General features: G+C 38.8%; 1 protein-coding gene across 7 annotated transcripts in view; it reads right to left on the reverse strand.

Annotated features, from left to right (window-relative positions):
- rnf150a (ring finger protein 150a) overlaps nt 1-13,829 on the reverse strand; it is a 106,046-nt gene that overhangs the window by 19,789 nt on the left and 72,428 nt on the right. For 6 of the 7 annotated variants that reach the window (XM_062032322.1, XM_062032320.1, XM_062032316.1 and 3 more), the window contains one exon: nt 8,839-9,500. In XM_062032322.1, coding sequence (XP_061888306.1) covers nt 8,839-9,298 — 460 coding nt within the window. In that variant the 5' untranslated portion in view covers nt 9,299-9,500. Of the gene's footprint in view, nt 1-8,838; nt 9,501-10,575; nt 10,742-13,829 lie in introns of those variants that run through there. The other variant, XM_062032319.1, reaches the window with a different exon arrangement.

Here is a 13,829-nt window from a genome sequence, read left to right on the forward strand (position 1 = left end):
ACACGGTGGACACTAACACGGTGGACATTTTGAGCTAAAGTTAGCCTTCAGCCTGCCTGTGTTAACATAACAGCTAGCATGGACTTGAATAATTGATAAGAAATCTATAATTTCACACAAACATGTTTTGAAAAATTTCAATTTGATTGATCTCCTTATTATTTAGGCCTAACAGAGTGGACACATTATGTTCAACCACATTAAATTCACTTCATAAAAACATCAACATCAGATAGTAAGAGAGCTAAAAAACCACACAGCTTACCAGAGTTGAGTTTCCCGCCACTGGTGTGATGTTACCTGATGAGAATGATGTCACTGACAAATGTGGTTGTTTTCTTAAAGGGACAGTAACGCAACTTAACAGAGTGGACAGCGACCACAGGGACAGACATAGAACCTTATTTTTTTGTAATTCTTTTTACGATTTTGATAATATACACCATATGACTAAAGAGAGCTTGTCTATGATAATTATATCATAACAAAAAAAAATTAAAAATATATGTTTTTATTTGTTATTTTCTAGATTAAAGTTGAATAAACAGCACCAGGGACATGGCAAAATCGCATAATAGAACTTTAACAAAAGCTTTAAAAAATATATATTCTAATGTTTGAAGCCCATATCACTGTATTTATGATAGACAACAATTTACCATACACAAAGAAACTAATGGAATGAGCAATTGTAAATATTTTGAGAAAATATGACATGATTTATACTGGGGACGCAAAAGGCACCATATAAAAAAAATGACCCAGTTGACAGAATTTTACTGTGAAAAAAACACTGCTAGTTTTTTCAATTCACAATAATATGCTGTAAAAAAACAAACAAAAAACGTATTTTACCATAAAATCTACTTGTCATTTTTGATGGATAACTTTACTTTGGAATCATGAGTCGAGTAGATATGTAAATATTTTGAACAAGCAATTTGTTTGGAAAGTATGTATTTGTTGCAATATTGGATACTAATAAAGTTAAAAATGTATGCAATTTCATGCAGTACATATACTTTTTAATGTCAAAATGGAAAAAAAAACTAATACATTTAGGAAGAAAATATATTGTACTTTATTAATGCACATCATTTCCAGTCATTCGATGGGCCACATAAATGATGTTTGTCACATGTGTCCTATAATAATGTTTACCTATAAAAACACCCATTGTCAAAATGTCAATTATTATATAGAATTAAGCATTGCTAAATGTTTTTTTTTTAATAAGATTGGAGATAATATTTGACTTTTCTCTTATATTATTTTCAAGGCTTTGTCTTTTTTATTATCTAAAAACACCTCTCAAATGTGGGATCTTATTATGCAAAACCTCCTGTTCTTACTTGTTTGGTACCTGTTTTGGTGTATTTGGGATCCCCATCAGTCCCAAAAATTTTAAATCAAGACATGGTGTAGCTATTTAGTTGCGTCAACGGACATTTCCAATTATAGGTTAGTTTATGGTCCAAACTATATTGGGATATGAGCCCTGCACTGGTGTTATTGACAGTGCTAGCACCGTTTAGGGATGTTCTCTCTATTAACTGAGCATTGCAGTAGTAGTGTTTATATATGTAGGAGTGCACATGTGCACACTTTGTTTGAGTGTTAATAATGAAATTGTGGTATTTTAAGGCATTTCATATTGCGACTACATTTTTTCTGTGCTACCAAAAACATTTATGTGCTACTAGGACTGGTGCTAGTAGTGAAAAAGCTAAGCGTGTATGGAGACACACAATTAGCTCCTGGCCGCCAGTCAGCCGGTTGTGACCAAAAATAAATACAGTGTCATCCAGACGGGATCGGTGTGATTGGCATTATAAGAAACATCTGAATGTCTCTGAAGGAAAGGGTTAAACACCGAGTTTTGGACCTTTATAGCCCAGCTGTATTGGCTCAGGACCAAGAAGTCTTGCGCTCTTTATTTGAGCAGCCTCACGTCGGGTCCCAAACATGGTGAGCCATTCCTGCCTTTCAGTTATTGCCTTTATTGTCTCTCTGCCAACACTGACATCACCCCTCTGCCTTTTTCCCACCTCTTTGATTCACGGAGGGTCTGGATAACGGACTTGGAACTCTTCTGCTGTGCCAAGATTCGTTGGATACAGCTATCCAACCCAAACACACTGAAGAGTCACGGAAGATTCCCAGGAATCAAAAAGGTATTCAAAGCCTGAATCCATCCATTCATCCATTTTTCTACCGTGCTACAGTGTATTAAAAAAAATAAAAATAAAAACTAGAACAATCCAAATAGCTAAAACTAGTATGCATATATCTATAAAAAAAGGCTTTTTTTAAAAAGAAGGGTTTTTAAGCCTTTTTTAAAAGCATACACAGTCTGTGGTGCCCTCAGGTGGTCAGGGAGAGCCTTCCACAGACTGGAAGCGGCGGAGCAGAAAGCCTGGTCTCCCATTGTTCGTAGCTTTGTCCTCTGAGGTTGGAGGAGGTTAGCCTGTCCGGAGCGGATGTGTCGTGTGGAGGATATGGGGGTGAGTCGTTCTTTGAGGTAGAGGGGGGTATTACCATGGAGGCACTGGTGGGTTAGTAGGGAGACTTTGAATTCAATCCTGAGTGGAACAGGAAGCCAGTGAAGGGATTTGAGAGTTGGTGTGATATGGTCGTATTTCCGCACTCTCATCGGGATCCTAGCAGCACTATTCTGTATGTATTCTCCATCCATTCCCAAAAATTGTTGGCAGTCGAAACACAAATGGTGGTGGAAGAAAGTGCCATCTTTGCTGACAAAACGAACTTCTTGAGACACTTTCACGTCAATAAATGCCCGAAGGCTTTGTGCTGGCACTTTTAAGAAAACAATCAACAGGTCAAGGGAAGCCTCAACAGACTAATAATCAGTAACTAGGGATGTCCGATAATGGCTTTTTGCCGATATCCGATATTGTCCAACTCTTTAATTACCGATACCGATATAAACCGATACAGATATCAACCGATATATGCAGTCGTGGAATTAACACATTATTATGCCTAATTTGGACAACCATGTATGGTGAAGATAAGGTACTTTTAAAAAAAAAAATAATAATAAGATAACTAAATTAAAAACATTTTCTTGAATAAAAAAGAAAGTAAAACAATATAAAAACAGTTACATAGAAACTAGTAATTAATGAAAATGAGTCAAATTAACTGTTAAAGGTTAGTACTATTAGTGGAGCAGCAGCACGCACAATCATGTGTGCTTACGGACTGTATCCCTTGCAGACTGTATTGATATATATTGATATATAATGTAGGAACCAGAATATTGATAACAGAAAGAAATGGGGGGAGGGAGGTTTTTTGGGTTGGTGCACTAAGGCACTCAGCAACAAAGGGTAGGAGTTGGGGGTTAAATCACCAAAATGATTCCCGGGCGCGGCGCCGCTGCTGCCCACTGCTCCCCAAGGGGATGGGACAAATGCAGAGGACAAATTTCACCACATCTAGTGTGTGTGTGACAATCATTGGTACTTTAATCTTTAATCTTAATCTTTAATTGTAAGTGTATCTTGTGTTTTTTATGTTGATTTAATTAAAAAAAATAAAAATAAAAATAAAAAACCCGACACAGATAATAAAAAAACGATACCGATAATTTCCGATATTACATTTTAACGCATTTATCGGCCGATAATATCGGCAGGCCGATATTATCGGACATCCCTATCAGTAACCAATTCATGCAAAATCGCATCATTACCAGGGATGGGAATTATGTGCGGCCTTGCAACTTTGCTCAATGACCACAAACGCACACTTCAAATGTCTGATCAAAACGTACGTTTGTTTCTTGTGTAGATGAATCAGGAGCAACAACGTGTAAGTACCTATGCATGTGCGTGAGTACCTTTGTGTGCGCGTATGTATGTATTAATGAATGAATGTGTGTGTGTGTGTGTATATATGTATGTATAATTGTGTGAATGTGAGTATGTATGTGCATTTGTATGTACAATATATTTGTCTCCCAGTGTGTGTGGGAGCCAAAGCACAGGACCAGCCACCCAAAGAGCCCAACCCAAAAAGCAGGTGTGGTGCCCAGGGAACAAGGGACCACCGGCCCCATGCCGCCACTGACAGGAACCCCAGAGCTGGGGTCAATGTGCCGCCCGACCAGGGCCAGCAGCAGGTCATGGACAGATGCACCCGGCGGAGGACAAGGCACGGGAGAAGCAGGGGACAGCCAGCCCCCCAAGCCAAGTGCTGTTCTTTTTAGAATGTGAAATAGTTGACTATTGTTGGTATTTATGACCATATTTATAAGCACGTATTGTTTGTTTTATTAGGTTATAGAACACAGCTGTTCTTTTTTGAATGTGCAGTTGCCTCTTGGCAGCTGATACAGCAATTTAAATTCTATGCAAAATGATGTGGACACTCTTGTGATTTGGATAACATCGGACTGTCTGCCTCTCAGGATTTTTAATTTTTGAGGACCAGTCATAGACAATTTAGAGTGAAAAGCAAATTTTATTTTCACTCGCATACAAAACATTGTAACTTGGATTGTTCCCCTGGCTTCGAGACTCTGCCGAAGGACAGTGTAGCGAAGACACAACAAACTCCCTTCTTGTCTCTCATGGACACACACTTGTTGTTGACTTTGGACTTATCGGCTGCACAAGATCAAGGCCGTGGAACAGAGACACACTGTAGTCTTACACACAAACATGCATCCACAAAAGTACACCCCCCCCCAACCCAACGCCCTCGACGCAAATCCCATAGGGGTGATGGAAGGATGGTCAGCGCCGAGAGCTGCGGCCTACCACCATGACCCCGCACTCCCTTCCCTCTGTTGCTAGATATCTTGAGATGTACGTTGTAATATGTAATACGTGCTTTGCTGTGGAGGTTTTTTCCCACTCCAGACTGGGCCCCCTTAGGAGCCCAGTCTATATTGTATTTTTTTACTCATCCTTCCCCAGCGTTTTACCTTTTCCCCCATCTTTTACGGGGCGCCTTGTGGCGACCCATCAGCGTTCCTGTTCTGTAACCCTGTACACTGTTTGTTTGTCTAATCTTGAACGGGTTTGTGCTGAAAACAAAGTTTCGTTGTACTTGTGCAATGACAATAAAGACCTATCTATCTATCTATCTATGTATTTATCTATCTATCTAGAAGCACGGTGATCCTAAATATTTTTTAGTAGTGTAGGGAATTCAAAATTACACTAGTTCAGTTTAAAACAAATGTTTATCATGGTATCTAATAAGTATGGAGAATCCTGGAAACTCATAGGTATCGGTATTGACTACTGAAATTCAGGTATCGTGACAACACTACAAGTCAACTAAAGGGTCGTTCAGAAGAGAAATGAAGGACTGAACATTAAAGTGATTGACTGGCATTGATGGAAGCTGGAAGTACTCCTTTCATGTTGATTTATCTGGTACTGTGAACACTGTGTCTTTGAAAGCCTTTTGACATTTTTATTTCAGTCGCATATTTCTTTAAAGTTAAATCATAATGAGTTTTTTGCTGAAAGCAAAAGGAAACACTTTACATTAGTGCTTTCTACACTGCCTGCAAAATGGACTTTCCACCTCTTTCTGCTCTGTATAAGCTACACCAGCATTGGATAGACCAGGGTTTCTGTAACTGTGGTACGTGCACCAATAGTGGTACGCCAGCCGGTACCAAAATATTGGTATCGGGACAACCCTAATACATACATACACACACATTCATGTACATATATACATAAACATATATATTATAAATCTATACATATACTGTATAAACACATACCGTAGTTTTCGGAGTATAAGTCGCTCCGGAGTATAAGTCGCACCGGCCGAAAATGCATAATAAAGAAGGAAAAAAACATATATGCACTACCGTTCAAAAGTTTGGGGTCACCCAAACAATTTTGTGGAATAGCCTTCATTTCTAAGAACAAGAATAGACTGTCGAGTTTCAGATGAAAGTTCTCTTTTTCTGGCCATTTTGAGCGTTTAATTGACCCCACAAATGTGATGCTCCAGAAACTCAATCTGCTCAAAGGAAGGTCAGTTTTGTAGCTTCTGTAACGAGCTAAACTGTTTTCAGATGTGTGAACATGATTGCACAAGGGTTTTCTAATCATCAATTAGCCTTCTGAGCCAATGAGCAAACACATTGTACCATTAGAACACTGGAGTGATAGTTGCTGGAAATGGGCCTCTATACACCTATGTAGATATTGCACCAAAAAGCAGACATTTGCAGCTAGAATAGTCATTTACCACATTAGCAATGTATAGAGTGTATTTCTTTAAAGTTATCTTCATTGAAAAGTACAGTGCTTTTCCTTCAAAAATAAGGACATTTCAATGTGACCCCAAACTTTTGAACGGTAGTGTAAGTCGCACTAGAGTATAAGTCGCATTTTTTGGGGAAATTTATTTGATAAAAGCCAACACCAAGAATAGACATTTGAAAGGCAATTTAAAATAAATAAAGAATAGTGAACAACAGGCTGAATAAGTGTACGTTATATGAGGCATAAATAACCAACTGAGAACGTGCCTGGTATGTTAACGTAACATATTATGGTAAGAGTCATTCAAATAACTATAACATATAGAACATGCTATACGTTTACCAAACAATATGTCACTCCTAATCGCTAAATCCCATGAAATCTTATACGTCTAGTCTCTTACGTGAATGAGCTAAATAATATTATTTGATATTTTACGGTAATGTGTTAATAATTTCACACATAAGTCGCTCCTGAGTATAAGTCGCACCGCCGGCCAAACTATGAAAAAAACTGCGACTTATAGTCCGAAAAATACGGTACATACACACATAATACAATAGTCGATTAACATAAGTGCAATAGAGTAGTACCTCAACTGGAGAGTGCCCTAACTTAAGAGTGTTTTGAGATAAGAGCTGTCGCTCAGCTAAGTTGTTATGCTTTAAGTTGCAAGTAAAATTAGACTTAGAAGAATCCCTGCCATTAGTTGGCATAGCAAATGTCACAGTAAGGCCAAAAGATCTGGTTTTATTCACTACCATTAGCTTATAGCTACAGACGGACATAACGTTGTTTTTCCAAGCATGGGAAAGAAGACAGTGAGTGTGAAGTACAGTGCTGAGAAAAGTAATTAGATGCTATTCATTGAATTAAGGAAATAAACTATCAAAAACATCACCGAGCGGGTTGCCAACTTGGCGAGGCAATATGAGCGTATCGCAGCCGGTGTGCATTGTACTGAAGCAGAATGAGTCTAACGCCAGCCAGGAATGTTAAAGTTATATCCAAGCGACATGTATCCATGAAAGTAAGGAAAAGCTACTGATGGTGTGTTTAACGGAGCAGCAGCTCAAAGGAGGTACTGCAGGAGTCCACTCCTCGAAATAAATGCTGGACAGTGTTCGGTCATTTAACACTGGGGTTACGTTCCAAAAAAATTCCCGCTTAAAGTGAAATCTGTGTAGTATTAGTTAAGTTTTTTTGTGTTTTCGTTCATTATATATTTTCTTTGTTTACACTATGTTTTTTTCCAATTACAGTATTTTTTTTAAAATTTACTGTGCATGTATTTTTTGTTTACAGGTTGTTGTTTTTTTATTTAGTAAATGTTTTTTTTTCTCGTTTACATCTTTTTAAAATCTGTCCTTTCTATGCCATTTTCTACCACCTGTTAATCTCGGTGTCTCCTCGCCGCTCAGGCAAATCATATTGTCTAAAAATGCATTTTCCCAACGATAACGTGACATCATCACGCTCGGAATATATATATATATATATATATATATATATATATATATATATATATATATATATATATATATATATATATATATATATATATATGTATGTGTGGGAAAAAATCACAAGACTATTTCATCTCTACAGGCCTGTTTCATGAGGGTTTCCTCAATCATCAGGAGATTTTTGCTACCACGGTATCGAGCACTATTTTTTGGATAATCCAATTAAGACATATATATATATATATATACACACTACCGTTCAAAAGTTTGGGGTCACATTGAAATGTCCTTATTTTTGAAGGAAAAGCACTGTACTTTTCAATGAAGATAACTTTAAACTAGTCTTAACTTTAAAGAAATACACTCTATACATTGCTAATGTGGTAAATGACTATTCTAGCTGCAAATGTCTGCTTTTTGGTGCAATATCTACATAGGTGTATAGAGGCCCATTTCCAGCAACTATCACTCCAGTGTTCTAATGGTACAATGTGTTTGCTCATTGGCTCAGAAGGCTAATTGATGATTAGAAAACCCTTGTGCAATCATGTTCACACATCTGAAAACAGTTTAGCTCGTTACAGAAGCTACAAAACTGACCTTCCGTTGAGCAGATTGAGTTTCTGGAGCATCACATTTGTGGGGTCAATTAAACGCTCAAAATGGCCAGAAAAAGAGAATTTTCATCTGAAACTCGACAGTCTATTCTTGTTCTTAGAAATGAAGGCTATTCCACTAAATTGTTTGGGTGACCCCAAACTTTTGAACGGTAGTGTATATATATATATATATATATATATATATATATATATATATATATATATATATATATATATATATATATATATATATATATATATATATATATATATATATATATATATATATATATCGCATTCTTCTTTAGTTGCTTTATTGAGTTTACAACCCCCTGGCGCTGTTTTGTACTGTTTCTGTACTTGTTTTGATTATTACTATTTCTTTGATTGTATGTAAAATGTTGAATATTATAAATACAAGTTTTGAAAGAAAAAAATGATGGAAACAAAGCAAGGCAGCAAAATAAAATAAAAAATATATAAACATAAAAATAAAAAAAGTGGTCTTACCTGAGTGGGGCATGGTGATGGTGTCGTTGGTGCCGCTGGAGCCCACATTGTACACCACCACAGCCGAGGCGTTCAGGCCGGCCGCGTTACGGATTTTCTCGCGATAAGTACAGTTCCCCGCCGCCACCAGAGCTACCCAGGCGGCGGCGGTTCGAGTCACCGGTGGGAAGCGAGCGGCCGGGTCGCACATCTGTCGTTCTTGCGGGAGAGACGGCACCGCGACCAGCCCCCTGGCTTCACGTTTAGGCGAATGCTCGCCGTAGCGGCCGCACTCGGTCCTCTCGGTGCGGACGTGCGAGGTGACCGGGTCCAGGTAGGTCATGTTGACGAAGGCCGTGTACCACTCCTCCTTCTCGGCCACGGTGAAGTCCAAACACAACAGGTGCACGGAGCACAGGGAGGACACCAGCCAGGTGGAGAAAGCCACACTGCGGCAGAGTCGGGTGACGGACGGCGCCATCCTGGAGACGGAACTTTAGACCCGCATGGAGGGTCCGAGAGGAGGGAGGAGACCCCTCTCACGGCGCTGGAACTCCGCTACATATCATCAGCACCACACTGTTGTTGGTTCCGCGCAGTCGCACGCTGCTCCACGATTGGCTGGCCGTGGGATCTGGGCGTGGCCAAAAGGGCTCAGAAGGCGAGGACAGGAAGCTGCGGTACTAAAAATAAAAACACATGTTTCTATCATTACGTGCTGGATACAACATTAAATGTTTGTCGAATAAATGTTTGAATATCTTAAAATTAGCATTAAAAATATCAGGTTCTCTTTAGTAAAATGTAATTATGCCGGTCTGATTATTGTTTTATTTTAAATTATGTTTAAACAAATAAATCACGAGTGTCCAAACATATACTGATAAGTCAAAGTATGCGGGGGCCATTTTAATATTTTTTTTATTTTGTAAAAAAAAATTAAAAAATGCTGGAAACATACTAAATGTTTATAATTAGAGATGTCCGATAATATCGGCTTGACGATATTATCGGCCGGAAAATGCTTTAAAATGTAATATCGGAAAATATCGGTATCGTTTTTTTATTATCGGTATCGTTTTTTAATTTTTTAAAATGAAATCAACATAAAAAACACAAAATACACTTACAATTAGTGCACTAACCCAAAAAACCTCCCTCCCCCATTTACACTCATTCACACAAAAGGGTTGTTTCTTTGTTATTAATATTCTGCTTTCTACATTATATATCAATATATATCAATACAGTCTGCAAGGGATACAGTCCGTAAGCACACATGATTGTGCGTGCTGCTGGGCCACTAATAGTACTAACCTTTAACAGTTAATTTGACTCATTTTCATTAATTACTAGTTTCTATGTAACTGTTTTTATATTGTTGTACTTTCTTTTTTATTCAAGAAAATGTTTTTACTTTTTTTTTTTTTTTTTAAAAAGGACCTTATCTTCACCATACCTGGTTGTCCAATATAGGCATAATAATGTGTTAATTCCACGACTGTATATATCGGTATCGGTTGATATCGGTATCGGTAATTAAGAGTTGGACAATATCGGAATATCGGATATCGGCAAAAAGCCATTGTACAGCCCTTACCTTTGGGCTGGTACCGAGGGCAACTGTGTTGACCAGTTTGACGCGTGTAAATGATAGAATGTCCAGTACTGTAGAACTGTGTTTGGATATGACAATCCGTTTATTCCAGCTATCTAAATTAAATCAAATGTAAGTTATATAACATAAAGTATGCTAACCTTAATGGCACATTGTCACAGCAATGTCACGGCAAGACACGACACGTCACGTTACAAACACGAACACGACCACAACCACGACCACGGTCGAAAACTGTTTGTCCTCCAATCGCCCTTCCATGCTCACACCTGAACCCAATTTAAAGAGGCTACCATAGTAACCGCACCATAGCAACAGTCACCTCCCTGTCAACCCTTCCTGGTTCCTAACAGGAAGTGGGCGGAGCACTCTGCCGAAAAGGAAATTAAACATGCTGAACCCAACAATCAATTAGAGAAAATAAAAATAAAAACAATATAAACAAATAAGGAATTTTGGCTCCAACAGCCATTATCGGACATCCCTATTTATAATGTATATTTTCTGCTGGATCTACTCTATTTTATGCTGCCCTTTTTTTCTTTTCTTTTTTTGCTGCAGCTGTTACATATACTGTAATATTGTAAATGGGAATTGGGATTTGTTATATATTGTGTGTATTATCTAAAAATATAATATAATATCCATTCATCCATCCATTTTCTACCGCTTGTCCCTTTCGGGTTCGCGGGGGGTGCTGGAGCCTATCTCAGCTGCACCTGGGCGGAAGGCGGGGTACACCCTGGACAAGTCGCCACCTCATCGAATAATATGATATATCAGTATATATTATATACTGTATATACAGTATAATGCCCTGACTTGTCCAGGGTGTACCCCGCCTTCCGCCCGAATGCAGCTGAGATAGGCTCCAGCACCCCCCGCGACCCCGAAAAGGACAAGCGGTAGAAAATGGATGGATGGATGTATATATAATATGTAAATATTACATCCATCCATCCATTTTCTACCGCTTGTCCCTTTCGGGGTGGCGGGGGGTGCTGGAGCCTATCTCAGCTGCATTCGGGCGAAAGGCGGGGTACACCCTGGACAAGTCGCTACCTCATCGAATAATATAATATATCAGTATATATTATATACTGTATATATAATATGTAAATATTACATATATGTTATATTTTGTATTGCTACTATGGTACATTTTTAGTCTACTTAATACCTGCATTATCCTTTCCATCCTTACCCTTTCTATCCTATGAAACTGAGACACTGTGTGGAACAATTTCCCTTGTGGATCAATAAATTTTGTCTAAGTCTACATACTTTTTTTTTTAAACTTGGTGTCAGCGCTGTGCTATAGGGACTAAGTATATCGTTATTGATAATTAGAACATTTCAGCTTTTTCTCATTACATTCCCATGTCTTGCTCTTTTTTCTTAGGTTTTCACTGTTGTTGTTTCCCCTGTAAGAATAGAATACTAATAATATGATTATCCATCCATCCATTTTTCTACCGCTTGTCCCTTTCAGGGTCACCTGCATAACCTAGTGTGTCAAAAAGTCTGCATGTACGAAAATATTAATGTTCAGTTACAAATTTACCAGTGTTTATTATTGTTGTTGTAGTTTTTCAAATTGATTAAAACATAAGTTAGTATTTGTATTTTCTAATTGACTTACCAACTAGTTACACTTGTTTATATTTATGTTCTATTTAGTTTATATTCGTGTTCTATTTAATTAACTATTAACTTAATTTCGAGAGCTTCTAATATTTTAGATCAGAGGTGTCTAAACTCTTTCCGCCAAGGCTGCATACTGAAAAGTCAAAGCAGGCAGAGGCTTTGATATATCCATCCATCCATTTTCTACCACTTGTCCCGTACGGGGTCGCGAGGGATGCTGGAGCCTATCCCAGCTGCACACGGGCAGAAGGCGGGGTACACCCTTGTACAAAAAAAAATCCTAAAAGCAGATATTATATAAATTAAAGACTCAACTTTGTGTTATAGGTGACTAAGTATATTTTTTATTAATTATTAGTTTGAAAATGTCAGCTTTTTCTCCACACATTGTGATTTTTTTGCTTATATTACATCTTACTTTTTCACTGTTGTTGTTTTTCCAAAAATATGCTGCGGGCCAACACAACTCAGTGTGCGGCACACAATGGCTCCAGGCCGCACTTTGGACACCCCTGACATAGGTGAAGTGCTACAGCAGTTGTTTTGCACATTATCATTTTTCACAAGGAAAACACTAACATTAATATTTTAGCAGTAGTATATAACAGAATAAAAAACGAGTTTTAAAAAAAAAGAAAAGAAAAAAAAGTTTCAACTTTTTAATTGAACACATAAACAGCATATATATGCCGATGTACAAACAAACCGGTTGAGCAATCAACATCTTCCTACAAACAAAAAGTAAAGTAAGAGACACTGCACAAAGATTAAAAAAATTAACAAATGCAAAAACAAGACAAAAAAAATGTAATAAACAAAAAGACAAAAACATTGGACTGTAATTCTTCAAATAAAGACAATAATTTTAGGTTGATTGGCAACACTAAATGGTCCCTAGTGTGTGAATGTTGTCTGTCTATCTGTGTTGGCCCTGTGATGAGGTAGCGACTTGTCCAGGGTGTACCCCGCCTTCCGCCCGAATGCAGCTTGAGATAGGCTCCAGCACCCCCCGCGACCCCCCAAAAAAGGGACAAGCGGTAGAAAATGGGTGGATGGATGGATGGCAACACTAAATTGGCCCTAGTGTGTGAATGTGAGTGTGAATGTTGTCTGTCTATCTGTGTTGGCCCTGTGATGAGGTAGCGACTTGTCCAGGGTGTACCCCGCCTTCCGCCCGAATGCAGCTTGAGATAGGCTCCAGCACCCCCCGGGACCCCCCAAAAAAGGGACAAGCGGTAGAAAATGGGTGGATGGATGGATGGCAACACTAAATGGTCCCTAGTGTGTGAATGTGAGTGTGAATGTTGTCTGTCAATCTGTGTTGGCCCTGCGATGAGGTGGCAACTTGTCCAGGGTGTACCCCGCCTTCCGCCCGAATGCAGCTTGAGATAGGCTCCAGCACATCGCGACCCCAAAAAAAAGGGACAAGCGGTAGAAAATGGATGGATGGATGGCAACACTAAATGGTCCCTAGTGTGTGAATGTGAGTGTGAATGTTGTCTGTCTATCTGTGTTGGCCCTGCGATGAGGTGGCGACTTGTCCAGGGTGTACCCCGCCTTCCGCCCGAATGCAGCTTGAGATAGGCTCCAGCACCCCCCGCGACCCCCAAAAAAAGGGACAAGCGGTAGAAAATGGATGGATGGATGGCAACACTAAATGGTCCCTAGTGTGTGAATGTGAGTGTGAATGTTGTCTGTCTATCTGTGTTGGCCCTGTGATGAGGTGGCGACTTGTCCAGGGTGTACC

Source organism: Entelurus aequoreus, linkage group LG22 (genome assembly GCF_033978785.1).
Source record: "Entelurus aequoreus isolate RoL-2023_Sb linkage group LG22, RoL_Eaeq_v1.1, whole genome shotgun sequence".
Lineage (NCBI taxonomy): Eukaryota > Metazoa > Chordata > Actinopteri > Syngnathiformes > Syngnathidae > Entelurus > Entelurus aequoreus.